The sequence below is a fragment of the Gymnodraco acuticeps genome, unplaced genomic scaffold, assembly GCF_902827175.1.
Source record: "Gymnodraco acuticeps unplaced genomic scaffold, fGymAcu1.1, whole genome shotgun sequence".
Classification (NCBI taxonomy): domain Eukaryota; kingdom Metazoa; phylum Chordata; class Actinopteri; order Perciformes; family Bathydraconidae; genus Gymnodraco; species Gymnodraco acuticeps.
The window spans coordinates 1,539,607-1,558,740 of NW_022990981.1; the positions used below are offsets into that span (position 1 = coordinate 1,539,607).

General features: G+C 40.9%; 1 protein-coding gene across 2 annotated transcripts; it reads right to left on the minus strand.

Moving 5' to 3' along the window:
* Positions 1-1,807: 1,807 nt before the first annotated feature.
* Positions 1,808-17,367, minus strand: brdt (bromodomain, testis-specific). 2 transcript variants are annotated; one of them, XM_034235569.1, is made up of 20 exons: positions 16,952-17,367; positions 14,839-15,078; positions 14,526-14,663; positions 14,096-14,234; positions 13,868-13,998; positions 12,403-12,753; positions 12,192-12,320; positions 11,172-11,369; positions 10,890-11,071; positions 10,486-10,775; positions 10,262-10,369; positions 8,248-8,364; positions 7,784-7,839; positions 7,513-7,687; positions 4,829-4,899; positions 3,761-3,824; positions 3,577-3,680; positions 3,101-3,294; positions 2,664-2,880; positions 1,808-2,566 (listed from the first exon to the last, which is right to left on the minus strand). In XM_034235569.1, exons 2-20 carry the CDS (start codon positions 15,025-15,027, stop codon positions 2,501-2,503), a joined length of 2,919 nt encoding a protein of 972 aa, XP_034091460.1. In that variant the 5' UTR covers positions 15,028-15,078; positions 16,952-17,367; the 3' UTR covers positions 1,808-2,500. The 2 variants fall into 2 exon arrangements, with proteins under 2 accessions (XP_034091460.1, XP_034091461.1); XM_034235570.1 differs by having other exon boundaries at positions 15,440-17,367.
* Positions 17,368-19,134: the final 1,767 nt, after the last annotated feature.

The following is a 19,134-nucleotide window of genomic DNA, read 5'->3' on the forward strand; positions in this document are numbered from 1 at the left end:
ACATGGTGTAGTCCAAACGATAGCTGGGGATTCTGGGTAGTGTAGTGTCTTCTGCCATCCTTTACTCCGAAAAAACATTTGTTTCTCCAAATCGAAGGGGAAAAATACAAAAGCATTGCACACAATTTAAACCAATCAATGTTGTGTAATTAACAAGGATAATCTGGTGTTTTTTAGTCGATGAGTAGTGCAGATATCACTGTAAAATCAATCGACAGTAAGGGGAATACTTACTTCCGGGTGTACAATTCTCCGTTATCCAATGAGAATGGACGCTCACATTGCCTTTAAGGGCAGCCGACACAAACGAATGCCGTGCTTCCATGAGCGTCCATAGAAGCATATGGACATCCCGGAAAGCTGAAAATGGACGCTAAGGGGGGGCCCCCCCCCTTGCGTTGAAAATGGACGCTAAGGCCCCCCCCTTGCGTTGGAAAAAGCCGACAGGGGACTTGACATAACGTCAACATAGGCCGACCTGGGAGTGAGGATGTGTTGATCCGGTCTACATGTGTTTTGTAGACTTGGAGAAGGCGTATGACAGAGTTCCCAGGGAGTTACTGTGGGAGGTGCTACCGGGAGTATGGGGTGAGGGGGTCTCTACTCAGGGCCATCCAATCTCTGTACTCCCAAAGCGAGAGCTGTGTCCGGGTACTCGGCAGTAAGTCGGACCCATTTCCGCTGAGGGTTGGCCTCCGCCAGGGCTGCGCTTTGTCAGATCCTGTTTGTAATATACATGGATCAGATTTCGAGGCGTAGTCATGGGGGAGGGGGTCTGCAGTTCGGTGGACTAAGGATTGCACCACTGCTTTTTGCAGATTATGTGGTTCTAATGGCTTCATCGGTCTGCGACCTTCAGCACTCACTGGATCGGTTCGCAACCAAGTGTGAAGCGGCAGGGATGAGGATCAGCACCTCCAAATCTGAGGCCATGGTTCTCAGCAGGAAACCGATGGACTGTCCACTCCAAGTAGGGAATGAGTCCTTACCCCAAGTGAAGGAGTTCAAGTATCTCGGGGTCTTGTTCTCGAGTGAGGGAACAATGAGAGTGAGATCGGCCGGAGAATCGGAGCAGCGGGAGCGGTACTGCAGTCGCTTTACCGCACCGTTGTGACGAAAAGGGAGCTGAGCCAGAAGGCAAAGATCTCTGTCTACCGGGCCATTTTCGTTCCTACCTTCACCTATGGTCATGAAGGATGGGTCATGACCGAAATAACGAGATCGCGGATACAAGCGGTCGAGATGGGTTTTCTCCGCAGGGTGGCTGGTGTCTCCCTTAGGGATAAGGTGAGAAGTTCGGTCATCCGGGAGGGACTCGGAGTTGAACCGCTCCTCCTTCGCGTCGAAAGGGGCCAGTTGAGGTGGTTCGGGCACCTAGTTAGGATGCCACCTGGGCGCCTCCCTAGGGAGGTGTTCCAGGCACGTCCAGCTGGGAAGAGACCAAGGGGTAGACCTAGGACCAGGTGGAGGGATTATATCTCTTCGCTGGCCTGGGAGCGCCTTGGGATCCCCCAGTCAGAGCTGGTTGATGTGGCCAGGGAAAAGAAAGTGTGGGGCTCTCTGCTGGAACTGCTACCCCCGCGACCCGACCACGGATAAGCGGGAGAAGATGGATGGATATTTGTATATACATTTGTATTATTGCAGTTAATTGCCATAATATCGCAGCACCCCAGCTTGGTGCTGAGGGGAGACGAGCCTCAGATGAGGCGCTGTGGTCCGCTCTGCACTGCCAGTATAAGTAGAAGTACTGATGAAGTGATGCAGATTGCTTAGTGAAAATAACTTTATTACTTTGATCCAAAAAAAGAAGAAATTATTTCTTGTTTATTTAGCTTATACAAACTGTAACATATAGAACATGTCGATAATCTCCAAAAGCAGCTTTGGAACAGTGAGAACTGTATGAACAATAAAGTGCAGTGTGTGGTTCGGTTAACACAATATATGGCATTTTCAAGTAGTACAGCGAAGGAACTGAGATTATTAACTTCTATTCCACATTGGAAACATTGACAAGGACCTACCAACCTTGGGTCAAAATGTACTTTTGTGCAAGGAAATAAAGTCACGTGTGCATGTAACATCAACATATAACAGTGTTCGGTCAGGATGAAGTGAAAGATGGTGGTTGATCAGATGGGATCATTTAACAAACATAACTTAACAACACTGCCATTTCTCAGCAAACAAGACAATGTGACGATTCAACTACAGTATATGCACGAAATAGCTTGTCATACACAACTTTCACACAAAGGAGAAAAGAACAGATACACTTGCACAAAAGATCAGCTTTAGGTTTGACCGTGCCTCACCCCAATCCTCTCAAATCCAACAGTGCAGTGTGTCAGTGCAACATTTCAGGGCCCATTTATATTTGTTCAATGTTTTTTTTCCACAATAACTCTTTTTGTCTATTCTAGAAGCAGCAGCTCGAGTTATTCACTGAGACGATGCTCAGTTTGGCACAGAGGGATATCTTTTCCAAGTAGTTTCTTTAGTCCAGGGCGAGCTCAAATGAAGTCATGATGTCCCGCTGCAGAGACATGTCTATACCAGACATCTGTAAAGAAAAACAATCCACAGAAATGACATTTAAATGCATAACAAATGCCATTTTTACAACTCAATGACACTGAAAGAGGAATGAGGAAACTCACAGCCTCTCGCCTGCGTCGTTCTTGCTCCTTCCTGCGGGCCATCTCTCTCCTCATATCCACCGTGGACTGTGTGCTTAGAGGTTGTGTTTCCACAGGAGACTTTTGCAGCTCAACATCCTTAATAGCGTCTAGAGTTTCTCTACAAACGCTCTCGGGTGATTCAGGATCCTCCCCAATAGGCTGTAGATTAGTGTCTGCTTCACAAGGGCCTGGTAAGCTAGAAGGAGAATGTCCTTGTTATTAAAACTATAGATCTTTGACTCAACTACCAAGCTTTCTTTCAAATACTGCTTTAAAAAAAGAAAAAAGGGTTTGGATGCTTTGCTGACAATTATGTTAGAAATGTAGTCTTGGACTCTTTCAAAGTTTGTCGAAGTGGAATTATTTTTCTAGTAAAGAAAAAATGTAGAGACAAATCTAATGCATTCTCTAAATACCTGCTCTTCTCAGGAGCCTCCCTCTCCTTGTTGTCTTCCGTCTGTTTCTTCTTCAGGGCTTTTTCAAGTTCTTCCTTTTTTTGAGCGACCTTACGGAACTGTTTGAAGCTCTCCTTGGATGACTTGATAGCAGTTGCAGTTATTGACTGCCTCACCAGTTTTGCCCATGACTCAGCATTTTTCAGAACAATGTCCTGAACAAAAGAAATCACCAAGTTTGGAATGTTATCATCCCATTCAACATGGCCATTATCAATGATCACAGGAAATATGTTTCACACCCAGGTAAAGTTCCAGCACCTGCTCGCACATTGCAGAACGTTTAGTTTTAAACACATGGATAACATTATGAATTGAAACAAAACTACTTGGTTAACTTAACATAAAAAAAGATAATAATCATAAATCAGCACGTCTTGTTACTTAAATATTTTAAATAGTTTTTTCTACAGTTGAGGGAAACAAACAATGCTAACCTTTTGGGGAATTTCTTTTTTCCCCTCTTCAGCAGATTTACTTGCTGTGTTGGTGTAAGGCACATTAATCAGCTGAGCAGGCAAATCCTCAGCGTATCTGAAATCTGCAATAATCATGTAAAAAAAGGATTACTATGTCTATTAAACATGGTGGGCTCAGAGTAAGGGTCTCCTAGTGACTTACTGGACCTGGTGTCCTCCCTGGGATGCAGCGGACTGGCTGCCAGAGGGGACAGCACTGGGCCGGGCTGAAAGAAGAGATTCAGTTTGTAAATAAAACATCTTTACGGTCCTTAATGCTTAACAGCAAGGCAGCCAATACAAATCTACCAAAAACCTGAAACGACAGTTACGTGCGTTAAGTGATTTGGAAGATCCATTTGAAATAAAGGTCATTTTAAATTTTACTTAAGGTCTCCTATCATGCAAAATGCACTTCTGTATGTCTTTTATACATCAATATGTGTCCCTGGTGTGTCAGGGAACTCACTAAGTGTCAGAAAACAAAACCCTCTCTCTTTTCCTCCGTACCCAAATCTTTAAAAACGGGGCTACAACGGAGCTGATCCAGATTTGCTGCCGATATGACGTAATATCAGAAATGTGGGCTGGCTTTACGCCCACGGCCCTATCAGAAACGTTGCTATCAGAAACAATGCGCGACGTGTTTCGGACGCAATATGGTCTTTGTTCACATTAGCAAGCATTGCTAACACTCAGAGCTAACGCCGTACTGGAGAGTATGTGTAAGGACATTTAAAAAAGGAACTCACCTTGTGGTAAACCCGCAAGAGAAAAAGCATTTGAGCTCCATACCGTTTCAGAAATAATCCTTGATGTGGTTTGGAACATGATATGGTGTTTAATCACGGCAGCATTTAGCTGAGTATCTGGTTAGAATTCTCCTGCATGAGAAGGCATAAGCTCCCCCCCCTCTTTTATTCAAATGTTTCTTTTTTTCCAGCTACGGACCCAGAATCAGCACTTCTCTAACAGGGCTGAAATAGAGGGGTATGAGGGATGTCTAAAATGCATGTTCTGTTTGGTATTTTGAGCAAAACACTTCATAGACATGTTTTTTATATATATCTGAGAACTATAATATATGCCTACAAATAGTATAATAGGAGACCTTTAATACTAATAATACTAATAATAAGTAGTGTGTGTAACAAGATATTTGTAAACGTTTTTTTACTTGATCAATTAAGCCAGCAGTCGTTGTGAAGTGTTGTCGTATCTTTAGACGTACCTCAAATCTGGCTGCAGTCCAGTCCAGCAACACTCCTGGAGACGCCATGGGAGATAAGAGGGCAGACAAATCTGTCAAACAGAAAAGGACAGATATAAACCTAAACACATTACAACCGTGTGTTAATACCTCTCTGTGTTTATACAGACTATCACAAGAGCTACAGTCAAAGCAACTGAATGCAGGAAGAAGCAGCATGAGATTGAATTTAATAAGGAAGGGCCGTCCCCTAATAGTACACCAAACGTTGGTCAGCTAAAAACAAGTCTTCGGCGAGAGCAATTTTCATTAGTCTATTAGTTGCATAAAGAAAAGAAAAATAAACTCCATCTGGGGGCTGTGCTTTGTCGTGTCTACAGGAAAACCCCTCACACTTCTTTCAGGAGTTGTGCCTGGTCATTGAGTCAATTATGTTGAGCAGGAAATCCTAAGTGTTAGATCATTTGTGTTGTAGAGGAAGGCCCCGAGAAGGTGACATGCAAACTCTACAGGAAAAAATGTGCCTGGCATGGTAGGAAAAAAACGATACAACATATGAGCCGAAACACAAATTCGATGAGCAAGACACAGAGACACTTCTCTCTGACAACGTGGACACATATATGCTCTCTCCTCATTATATGAGAAGTCTAGGATTAGAGGAATGAAGCTGCAGTGACAGTGAGTCAGGCGGTAGCCGAGCCTTATCAAAATAAATATAGATCTTCATATATAATGAACCTAGGCAACATTTTAATTTTGTTACACGTGTTGTGAAACAAATGTGTTATTTTCTTGCGGTCCATATGGGCTTAGGCTCTTTATTACACTTTATATATAATATGTTTTATACATGAACCATGATGTTGATGTGTACTTATTATACTGTTTCTCAGCCCTGTAACTGAAACCATTTTGTGAAGCTAAAACACTCAGTGCTTGAACTGCGGCTACTGGTCGACTAGGAACATCTTTGGTCAAGGGCAGGCCTAACATAAGGGCGGTGATTTGTTCCCTTATTTCCTCCTCAGCACTATTAGAATTAAGCCACAGTAAGGGAGCCAAGTCAAACTTTCCAAATGTCTGTCTCCGGATGACACTAAGCATATGGGACAATTAAAAGGAGAACAGGGAGTCTGAGATGTGGAGCCATATTACTGAGGGAGGAATAAGACATTCCAATGAGGTATTTACTGACAAAGCTGATCTGCGAGTACAGGGAGAGGTGTTCTTGCTGATGTGGCAGTAGGTATCAGAAGGCGCTGAGAGGGTCTCCTACTGAAGGCTGAGAAAGAACGAGAGGGTAGAGTGCACTCTCTGCCCTGTTGTTTGGTTTAAAACACTCAATTAAAATAGCTTTTATCAAAAGTCAAGAATCTCAATTAAGAGGTCTTTGAGCATGAAGTCATTAATGAGCATAAACAATATTGAGCTGATGTAGAGAAGTATGTGAGATGAGCTGCAGAAAGACAAACACATAAACGCACCAACACAACGGGCTGTCCCGAATATTCGAGAAGCCCCTCAATGCAGTGTGCAATGCCTCAATGAGCTCAATGTGGGCGGAGCTTCACAGATGACGCGTTGCATCCTGTTTCCCGGGTAGCAGTTCTCTTCAACACGAGTATTTCGGTTTATTCACAGCATTCATTTTGTTATTCTACAGTATTGTTGTTTTATAGTTATTTGTTAATGTATACAACCCAATTTGTGTTCTTTGAAATTGAAAAGGATATCGCATTGTGTTTGTTACTTTCGTTGCAGTTGTATATGTCTTAAGTGTAATTTGGCTTGGCTTCCTATTTTGTATGGACTTTATTTTGAAGGAGAGTTAGCGCTGTTGACAGGAAGTTGTTGTTGCTATGGAAACAACGTGACGGAGATTAACGGAGAAAAGTAATATCTACATATAAAGACGGAGAAAGTAAACAATAGCGTTTATGGTTAAGTGTTAGCACCAGCCGAAGAGGCACAAGCTCTTACGTTGATATTGGAGATTTCAATAAATAAAAATGAATATCCGAATAACGAAATTGAAACCCGAATAGTACCCCAACGAACGAATATTCGGGTACAGCCCTACCTAACATATGATCACCCAACAATGTTTCAGCCAGACCGAGACAAAAAAACAAAACAGCGTTAATGTAAGTTCATATATTTAGATGGGCCATATTATGCTTTTTGTGGTCTTCTCTTTCCTGCAGTGTGTTATATAGGTTTTTGTGAATGTTAATGGTCTGCAAAGGCTAATATCTCACATTTTACGTGATAGGCTAAGGGGCGGGACATCTCTAAGCGGTTGACCAATCACAACAGAGCCGGCCAGCTAACCAATCAGAGCAGACTGGGCTCTGATTTCAGACAGAGGGTGAAAAGAGGTGCTGCAGCACAGGCAGTATGAGAACAATAAAGAGCTTTTTGAACATTAAAGCATGGAGACATGTCCCAGTAGAGACACTACATACTGATATGAAACCTGAAAATGAACAGTATGGGGACCCTTGAAAAATGTTTTCACTTTAGCCCAATATAGAGACAACTATATACATTTGAACTATTCAGTATAAAGCATAGGATGACAGTTTATACATGCCAAAGACTTCGAAGGAAAATCACAAAATGTAAATAGAAAACTTGACTTTTTTGGAAAAATCTTAATTTCCTCTTAGTTGAGGGACAAAGAGGAGAGATGTGAACAGTACCTGGAGGTGATAAAGTCATCTTGTCAAAGGTCCAATCTTTATTATTGTATGTTGGGTGGCCTTTGGTTTCTGCTTTGGCGGACTGCCCAGCACGAGGAGGCTGGCAGGTCTTCAAAGAGGCTTTTGTCAAATCTTTCATCAGCGATAACTGCTTGCCACAGGCAGTACGAGTTACCTGTGAGTTAAGAAGAAACAACATCCTTACTTTTTTTAATTGTAGATCTTGCAGTTAATCATTTGATTACAGTAAGCAAATGCTGAATGTATTTACCTCCGTCTTAACCTTTTGGCAAGAGTCTTTACTTTTCTGCTTCTTTGTTTTTGGCACTGAAAGACATGCACATCAATAATTCAGTCGGCAGTGTCAGGCATAACACCCCGAACAATACTCTATCAAAAACGGATTCAAAACGTTTCACTTGCTTAGGTGTAGATGTCCTGATTTACATTGCCTCAACATATACCACTTATAGTCCAGTTAAAAAATATATATATATAATATTTGACCACAATACTCTCAGATGTCATTGGGACTGACATGTGCACCTCTTTCGTGTGGAAAGATTATTTAAGTGTGTGTATAAATTAAACAAAAATGGCAAAAAAGGAAGTATCATATTTGGTGTGGAACCATAATAAGGGTTGGAAAGGCACCCAGTTGAATTATTCCCATGGCTCTTATTTCATCAGTGGAGAGAGGAGAACAATTCTAACAGATGGGGGGGGGCAGCTTACCTGTATCGAGGACACTGCCATCACTGTTAGAGCTGGAATCACTGCTGCTGCTGCCTGAGCTGCTGCTCGCACTGAGGCGTGGGAGCCAGCCGGGGTCAGGCACTGCCATGACTTTAGCTGTTAACGAAAAATAAGGTAAAGGTTTAATTTGCACTCTCCGTGTGGATGCACAATTAGACCCCCTTTACAACTTGAATTTCAATTAATCTCATCTTCAGATTTCATGATTGTACCTATTTATATTAACATGCGTAACCAGTAAGTACATTTTGAATCCTATAGCTGCCTCAAGCTCTAACAACTTCCCTTCACGTGCTCCACTCTTCTGCCTGATGGACACGTTGTTGTCCTGTTGATGCAGAGTTCACCAGCAGTCTGGTACTAAATGTACTGTGAGTGTTTGTCTCTAACCACGAGCATCTTGATTATCAATTGCTTTCTTACTAGTAGCTTAGCTTGAGAACTGGCTGCCTCCTTGATTTTTTGGAATAGTTGCATGTGATTAAGCATTTTGGCCCACCTAGTTGTTGTATGTATAATAAAATCACTGTTATTGGATCGTAATCTGCCCTCAATGCATTTTCAAATCCAATCCACTTTATTTCTATAGCACATTTAAAAACAACAGAGTTGAACAAAGTGCTGTACATCAACAACTGTATAAAAACATAGCGCAAATACATAAACAGACAGGACATGAAACAAATGTAAAACACGAGACGATGAAACCAGATCAAAAGCCACAGACTGAGAAACTCTCCTACATGACGTAAAAACAATACAAAACACTAGTAAGATAAAAACCAAAATGTAAAAGTACAAGTGTCAACCGTACACCCCAGCACGTGCACTACGCTCTGCATCAGCCAAACGGCTCGCTGCACCCTCGCTGCGAAGGGGACCCAAGTTCCCAACAGCAAAAACACGTGGGTTTGCTGTCCTGGCTCCAAGATGGTGGAATGAGCTCCCCATTGACATCAGGACAGCAGATAGCTTACACACCTTCCGGCGCAGACTGAAAACTCATCTCTTTCGACTCCACTTCGAGCGATAGAACTATTAACAAAGCACTTTATACTAATAAAGGACTGGCTTATCTAAAGCCAGTTGAGTAGCACTTGAAATGTTTGGCTCTATGAAACCTGATGTACTTATATGATTCTGTTTTCTTCAAGTTTGTATCTTGTTGGTCGAACGCACTTATTGTAAGTCCCTTTGGATAAAAGCGTCAGCTAAATGTATTGTCATACCTGGTCTGTAAATGCAAGGGAAAAGAAGTGGGGTTTTAAACGAGATTTAAAAACAGGCAGAGTTGAAGCAAGTCTAACCTGGAAGGGCAATTAGTTCCATAATGTTGGAGCTACAACAGTAAAGGCTCTGTCTCCTCGCTGCTTTAACCTTGATTTAGGGACTGCCAGAAGGAGTCTGTCAGCAGACCTCAGTGAGCGTGTGGGACGTGTATGGTTTTAAAAGATCTGCCAGGTACGGTGGGGCTAAACCGTTTAGGGCTTTGTATGCAAACAATAACATTTTATTATAAAACAAAGCCATTCAAAGAAAGGAAAGGCTTGACCTTTACTAAAATTCTTAGCTGAAAAAAGCTGGATTTTACCACAGATTTGATCTGTTCGTCTAGTTTCAAATCACGATCAATCCGTACACCCAGGTTTGTGACAATGGGTTTCACATATGGGACAAGAGAATCCAGCACAGGCGGGGCATTGGGGCCACCAGTGGGTCCAAACAGTATCACCTAGGTCTTTTATTCATTGAATTTAAAAAAGTTCAAGGCCATCCAGGCTCTGATGTCCTGCAGACAGTCAGACAGACGTTGCAGAGGGTTTGGGTCATTTATTTTCAGGGGCACGTAGATTTGCGAGTCATATCTTGAGTGCATTTACACCTGTACTCCCATGTGGTCAAACCCTATCCAATTGCAATCCAATCACCCAAATAGCATGTAAGTGCAAGCTGTAAAGGGGGCATCACATTGTTAATCAAATCCAGATCTTACGCGGTTGCTGTTTATTCTTAATGAAGTGCTGCTCTTTACTGGCAACCTGAGATGTACAGGCATTCTTTAGTTTCCCGCTCTGCATTCCTCCTGTGACCAGCTTCGTTTCTGCAGGAGGAAGACATAATAACCCTCCATCGTCATTAAGCATTCCATAATTAAACAGATTCTGTAAAAAGAAGAGGTATATTTGCTGAAATAGGAAAGCTTAAGCAAGGACTTACTACAAGCTTTCTTGTTGACCTTCCTCAGACACGCTGCAACAAACCTCTGCAGGGCCCTCAGCGTGGAAGGCTTGAGCATTTCAAAGTCAACTTCAATCTCCTCCAGAGAAGAGTCTTGCAGGCAGTTCTCCCTGGCATGGATGATCTTCACCAACTTGCCCAGTTTGTCACCAGGCAGCTTGTCGACGTCCGATTTCAGCTGCCTCTTCTCCTGGTAAGTCACTGGAATTGATGGGACCTCATCCTCACACGTTAAAGGTACCCCATGAATATTGTGTCTGTTGCCGTGCCTAGACATATATACAAAAGCATCTAATGTTAACTCAGCATCTGTTTTAAAAAAAACTTACTTCAAAATGTCTTGTTCAAAGTATAAAAGATAATATAAAAGTGGGTTCACTTACAAAGTAGAGCTTTTGCGGTTGGCCAGTTTTTCTACCATAGATTTGTATTTCGAGGATATGTGCTTTAATCTAGCGATATCCTTTTCTTTAGCTTTTTTTTCTTTTTTCAACTTTGCTTTCTTCTTATGTTTCATCACAGGCTCTTGGGCAAGTCTCTTCAGCTCATCGCGGACAGCTTCCAACTGAAAAGCCAGCCATTAATGAGCCAATAAGGTGAAATGCACTGAAGTGAAGAACTTGTGAAAAAGCCATTTGCTCGGTTACTGGCATGTTTCTACCAACCTGCTCCTCTAGATTGGCCAGCTGAACCGACACCTCTCCTGAGGAACTCTCTGCCTCTGAGGAGCTGTCGCTTTCAGAGCTGGCTGATGTTGACACACTTCCAACTCGCTCTGCCTTTCCTTTGTCGAGTTGCTGACGAGGTATGGGACAAACATCTACTCCTTCGGGAACCTTCAGATATCGGGCCTCAAAGACGTCCTGTTGATATCAAATTCAAAATACGTTTTGTAGTAGTTAGAAATGATAACACCACTACTAATGCTTTGACTTCAGTATGGCCTAGTAGGGATCACAGTTCATGGACATTTATAAAGAACTCTGTTAGTGATCCTATGGTTATTGTTAACCTAATATTTCTGTGTAGCACACACGGTTCTCTGCAAACATGAAAATGATAGTTAGATATTAAATTGGCAACATATACATAGCTGACATTTTTCTCTATAGCTTGAGTGTCTACATCTGAAGAACATGCCACAGACAAAACCTACAGCAGTTCAGTGAGATGTGGCCTAGGCTAATTACTAATAATCAGTACAGTAAATCGGTTATCACCACAAATTTCATTTGAACCTAAATCATTTCTGCAGATAAACAAAACTGCAGGTACCATTCGACCAGGAGTAAAGCTATAGAGCATTGACATTAAGGGTGGGTCCTGGTTTTGTTACATGCACTGCATGTGGGCTTAGCTGCACTGTATTCTACCGATCAACAGGTGGCGGTGCTAACATTCCAGGAAATATAACGCTGTGACCTTCAACGTACCAAACAAGACAAGGAGGAAGGCCTCTGCTAGCAAGCACATGTTGATGTTCACAGTGTAGGTTTCAAATTCTTCCAAAAATGGAGGTTGCAAACATTTAATGAAGAAGATTATACATTCTAGACATTTATGAATCCTTAAGCATATACGAAATGCATTTGAATGTGAAACATACAACACTTTGTTTTCAAAACATCTCCACATGGTACATTTTCGTATTAGCATAGTGATTTTAAAGAACGAGAAATATATACCTGCAGTTTTCTTGCCATGTAAACCACCTCGTGTGACGGTGGATTGTATTTGTAACAGTTGGAGAACATCAGACGTACATCAGCGGCAAATTCCTTTGCCTTTTCATACTCCCTTTGATCCATCTTTTTCTGAGAAAATAAGACTTTGATGAAAATTGATCGGACATATATTGAAAGTAACATAATATGCTAATCATCCAAATATTCTTACCCTGATCTTGCCAAGGTCCATAGGCTGCTTGATGATGTCATGGTAGTCATGCAGGCCCAGAGACACAGCATCAACAGGAGTGTAAAAGGGCCAGGCGTAGGCATAGTGTCTCTTGGACAGCATCTCCTTCAGCATGTCGTTACAGAACCTCAGCTGCTCAGACAGGCGCACCTTGCTCTCACAGGTAGGTAAGTCTTTCTTCAGAGGAGGTTTGATGGGCCTTCCACTGCCTCTCCTGGACAATAACGCACACGGTGCTGAATGTTTCTCAGAGAGGGATTCCTCCCTGCGGCAGATGACGGAGGTGGTGGAGGATGTGGGATCTGCTTTCCTTTTAAAACCTTTTTTTACCTGGGTATTTAGAAACATATTGCACATTTAGAGTAAATTACTATATTAGCTTAAAAAAGCTGTAAGAAGAATGATTGACCATTTGTTTTGTGTTATGAGATCAAAGTTTGCCTGAAGGCACATAGACCAATTGTATTGTCCAAATTCTATGAATGATACATTTAGAATTTATTGTAATACTGCTTCCAACTCCAATGAGTATGTATCTTACCCTCTCAAATTGGGAAGTTGTCAGTCTTAAAAAATGCTCATACTGCCTGTGCTGCAGCACCTCTTTTCCCCCTCTGTCTGAAACCAGAGCCCAGTCTGCTCCGATTGGTTAGCTGGCCGGCTCTGTTGTGATTGCTTAACAACACACGAGATGTCCCGCCCCTCAGCCTGTCACGTACAATGTGTTTGAGCGCAAGCCAAATCGAATCACATTTCAGGCGGAGGGTGGGGGAGTGTGGAGGAGAGAAACTCCCTCTGGAATGTTAGCCTTTGCAGATCATGTACATGCACACAAACCTATAGACCGCACTACAGGAGAGCACAAGAGATCCTCATCGTTTTGGCCACAAGGAGCTTTACCTTTTTTTCTTTGAAGCTATCACTCGTAAGAAAACAAATACAACTTTTCGTACTGAATTAACGAGTCAAGCATCAGAATTGAATTGTAAACTATAATAGATTCAAGATTCAAAATATTATTGTCATATGCACAATAGCTACAGTCCCAGGCTCCTCCAACAATGCAACATGAATATATATAGGGTATTCATTGTAAAAATCTAGCAAAAAAGACAAAAATCTTTTCAACATGTTTCAGATCTTTTCCACTCATAAAAAAATAAACATCAGGAATATTGAATTCATAATTAAATAATTTAGAAAGTTTCACCACACAAAGATCATTAACGACATCGCAGATTTTTGAGTACCCGACAAAAGACTATGCATTTTAAATCATTATTTCAGCTAAACATTACCTTTACCTACTGTTCAAATTAGATTCAATAAGGTGTTGCAGGCTTGGTTTAATATAAGGCTTTAACTTATAGTTGTTTAACTTATATGTGTTTAAACGTCGGAATGTAAAGTGTAAAATCTATTTTCAAAGTAATGAAATACTTACTGTGGGATCAATTTGTAGAGAGAGCTGGTTGGGTGGGATACATTTAGGCACATCAGTTGGAATGACTGTCACAGTCTGCTGGAGAACAACTTCTGACATAAGGGATCTGTGCTTTACTGAACCTGCATGAGCTGAGGCAAAGAGGAACGCATGCACAATATGAGAAACCATTTCAAAATGAAACTAGAACTACTTCCTTGCGGTTGGGACTGGGGCTGTGCATGATACCTGTATGTGTCTTCCTCCCCTTCACTGGTTCCTTTGTATTGTTTGCTGTAAGTTCAAACGCTTCTTTAGGCATGTCGGACAGTTTCTGCAGAAAAAGCTTTTCTAGGGTCTGTGCCATCAAAACAATGTCATCTCCAGGCTGTAGAAAGAGAAGGTGCGTAATAAAATAACTTAGTAAAGCATGTATTGATAGACCAATCCTGTTTGAACGGCAGAAATAATCTCCAGCACTGTAATAGCCTCAAATAAAATGCCTGGGTGTGAACCCTCTCCTTATGATAGAACAGCAATAAGTGGACATTATATCAGTTCACAGAACTGCTTGAAATGTACAATACTTCCTCACTGTTCATTTTCTATATGTCCATTACTTCTGTGTGGGCAGTTTGACGTTGGTGTGTTTGACAGCACCACAACAGTATTCTCTTACCCGATTGTACATATAGCAGTTGGTGAACATGTTGTTGAAGTCTTGTACACAGTCAAGTGCTCCACAGTAGTATTTGTTCTGGAGACGCTTTTCTATAGTGGTCAGATCCATAGGCTTTGTGATGATTGTATAATAATCCTGAAAGACAACGAATACACTAGAATGAATACAAAACCCTTCCTTCACAGATCGAAGTCTAAAGAAGCGACTCCACCATAACAACTGATATTGCAGTTCAAACATTGTAATACTATTATTCTATTATTTACCTGAAACCAGAAAAACATGATGCTATAGTAATCTCATGACTTACCGGCAGACCCAGTGCCACAGCATCCACAGGCTGGCGAAAGGGCCATGAGAAGTTATGCTTCCATAAGGCCTTGATCACCACCTTCTCCAGGTACTGCAGCTGGTTGGTGTCACGTCCAGGGTTCTTAGGGTTTATGACCTCCGGGGGAGGGGGGTTTCCGTTCACAGTGGGAGAGACTCTGAAGGCCATGAAGAGTATGTTGAATGTTTTGCAGCAATTTGGTGTTCATCACACGTTTTCCTAAAGACGAAGAAAGTAGTTGCTTCAGTAAACATGGATATTGGGTATATACTGAAAAAACACACCAAAAAGTAGTTACTGCTTAATACTACAGCAGGGCTGAAACATATTCTAACTTACAACAGAATTCATAAATCCTGGTGCCCTACATTACCCACAATGCAACGCAACACTGTTCAGTCCAACATTTGAAAGTGCTAGTAGGTAAGTTGACAATTTAAAGTCAAGCCAATACTGTACTAAAATAGTCAATATGCTTCAACAGGTCCATCCCTCATAACATATAGTCTGATCATGATCATTTCAACATGAAACAATGTTGAGAATCAGGCAGCCAGCAGACACAGGGGGATGTGATCACCTGCACGTGTGTCTTGAAACAGCAAACAACGATCCCAAAAGGCCTTCTTGTAGATTAAATGATAGTGAGAACAAAAACATAGGATGCCAAGAAGTTCAGAAGTTTGAAGTCTCAGCACTCATCCCAACGTCTCCAGCATAGTATACTGAAAATAAATAGCTTGATTGCAGTATGCTCAATATTGCTTCCTTATAAAGACACAGCAAGGCTGGGGTAATGTCAAATAAGCAACACCAACGAGATTGCAGTATCATCAATTCTCTGATTTGTTTATCTGAACAAATTAGTCAGTTGACTGGATGTTCACAAATAATAATAAATAATAAATCACCAGCAGAAGCCTATATATAAAATGCTAGTTGAATGGATAGCAACACCATCAGAAGAGACAAGTGGGGGCTCAGGAGCCTTTAACAAGACCATGTTTCCAAAGCACTTTTGAGTATGTCAATAAGTGAAACAGTAACAGGTTATGGAATCACTTTTGATCGATAGACATTTCCATAAACAGGGTTGTCACAGTTCATCTTTTCAAAATGTTTTGTCCAAAATACCAGTTATTTTCATATTTTCACGTTTTTTTCAGATCTTTTCCACTCTTAAAAAAATAAACATCAGGAATATTGAATTAATAATTAAATAATTTAGAAAGTTTCACCACACAAAAATCATTAACTTCATCGCAGATTTTTGAGTAGGCCTACCCGACAAAAGACTATGCATTTTAAATCATTATTATTACCATTTAGCTAAACATTACCTTTACCTACTGTTAAAATTAGATTCAGTAAGGTGTTGCAGGCTTGGTTTAATATATAAGGCTTTAACTTATAGTAGTTTTCAGATGCAATGTGTGGTGTTGAGCAGAAAGCATGGCTGCGCTGTTGACAGTGATCAGGGCAATACGTGAAGCCACCACGCCCACCGGTTAGCTACCATCTCAGCTAACCTCCAGAGCAAGTTATCAGGGAAAACGAGAAGCTAGGGGAGCTAGCTATAGTACTCTATTTGAAAGGTGTAGATGTAATCCCGGCCAATAAATGTTGTGAATGACGCTTTCGTGGCATAAATAGTCATATTAGCTAGCTGCCAATAAATATTGAGGACATTGAATACATGTACTATCGTTTCCAGGCGACCTAACTGACAGCCGACACTGCACTAACGAGGTATTTTCACATTGTTATCTTATGTACAGATCTGTTTTTTTCCCCCCACAAACAGGGCGATACGGTCCATCGAGAGCAGCTTCATTCAACACCTGTTAGGAAGCGGTCCATCGAGAGCAGCTTCATTCAACACCTGTTAGGAAGCATCTAGCTTAGCTACCGCAGCTAACGTTTAGCTAGCGTTAGCTGTTAGGATGTAGTCGTTTAACCTCGTGGGCTCCTTTCCAACTTATGACAACTGTCGCAAATTGTTCAGTCATTAGCAGGACAACACAAGTTACCATAACATTAATTCACGTTTGGTAAATATGGCATTTACTACGAATGACCGCGCTAGAATTACCTTACGATTATCACGGGCTCTTGCGTTCAACTCTTCAGTGGCACGTTTCTACGGCAACCGCCTCACATTTATACCCCTCTACCGAGGCTCTACAACTGATTGGTCAAAACACTAACTACACATGTAGCATTTCGATATTCTGCAGAGAAAGACGTCTAAAACATTTTTCTTTCATGCAAAACATAAATCCCACTGTGTCTCCTGTAAATGTGTAGATTTAACCTAATTTCTAAAGCACAAGGTAAACATTTGTTGTGAGTTGAACAAAATGGCAACTCGATGTAACAGAAGGACCCTGGATGATTGTCGGTTGACAGGAATAGTGACTCGTGGGTGCAGGGACACCAACTCTCTTGTAAATAATGTCACTACTCGTCTGGGTGTCTCCTCGGACGTGCCGGTGGCTGTCCGGCTGCTAGCCGAGGAGCAGTGTGTCGACACGAACGCAAAACTGGAACCTGGGCGGAGTGGTGCTTTCAAGCCCTGACACAGAAGCGAAAAACTTGGCTTCGACGAACACGTAAAAACAACCAGCCCCTTTTTACTATGCTCTTTACCAAAAAGTGACCATACGAATCCTTTGATGTACCGCCAATATATTTCTCCTTTCAATGTTATAACACGACATGTTTTAATCAATTATAACACTTCCCTAGCTTCTACGTTTAGTGTATTTTATAGTATTTGTTTTATTCAGAGGTTTTTAACACTGGAAATGTAAAACGATAATACGAATATGGACGATTTACACAAGCACATACGTTTAAATTGTATTTTTTCTTAGTATATAGAATGAAGAGATCAGATTTCTTTAAAAGAGTGGGGCGCATTGGGGCTTTACCAGGGTGACTCGAACTACACATGAGTTTACTTCCTGTGAGCTGGAATTTGTTTTTTTAATAAAATTAGCAGTTAAAACAAAAATGACACAGAAACACATGTGTATATATACACAATCTAATGAAAAAGCACAACAAGATTAAACATTAAAGTAATATTAGACATGCAAAGTAAATACACTTAAACAATTTTTAGGTTATTGTCTCAAAGGTTTGTCTACTGTGGCACACTTATTTAAAAAAAGAAAGAAAAATATTGCATCTCATATTTCATTAAAGCTTAACAAACAACATAATATTATCCATGATAAATCTATAACTATTTTATAATTTAGAAATATACTGAACTGTGAGCTGGAAGTCTTTAAATAATCCTGCCAGGTGTGAGTGTCTGTACTTTTACTGTTCTCATCATGGTATCCAAATTGAATAAAAACATGCTCACCTTGGAGTGGGCTGAATTTAGAAACTGTCACCATTTTTAATATTTCTATGTAAGGATTGGTAAAAGCAAGCTATAATGGAATAACAAATGATCACAAATCGAGATCACTAATTAATACATTCTGCAGCATAATTTACAGATGAACTAAGAGTGATGTTAAGAATATTATGTCCAGTGGAATGGCGTATCTGCTTCAAACCTTTTCTACATAATCATAATGAAAAATTATTAATAAATCAAAGTGACTTGGTAAACATTATACTTGTAGATCTAATATGTTTAGCTCATACATGAAAGGACTACCTATTTATTGAGCTTTTACATATGTTGTCCACAAGATGGAGCCAAAATATGGGTTTTAAAGTATCCCGTGGAAGAGGTTCAAAGGCAGAAAGAAGCCTGTGGAATGTTGTTGTGGTTTGGGGTTTTGATACCCAAAAGTGATTTATTAAATTATTTTCAGTTCAGTATCTACCAGAGAAATGTCACTGCAATGTGACGTTATTTCACTACTGAAAGCTAACACAGGGAATTGTGTTTAGTCTGTTATAATCAAGAACCAAATGCACATCTTGCAGGTCAAGTGACAGGCTGAAGATTTGTAAACTGTATATAATTTATTTATATACAATCTGTCAGTGATACCCCCATAACCAGCCCACTTAAGTGATGGGATGTTTGTTATATTTAGTGCGGTACTGTAGAAAAGCAGTTCATCTTTCATGCAATATTGGAGGTGGAGAGCAATACAAATATATTTGTGGAGATGAGGCACACGCACCAGGGCAGCCTGCAGTAAATAAAGAAAAAGTGCAGGGGGATTTAGAAAGTGAAAGGTGGGTTGTGAATCAGGTTTGTCAGATTTCCTTAGAGTTTTGAATCTGCCTATAAATACTGAC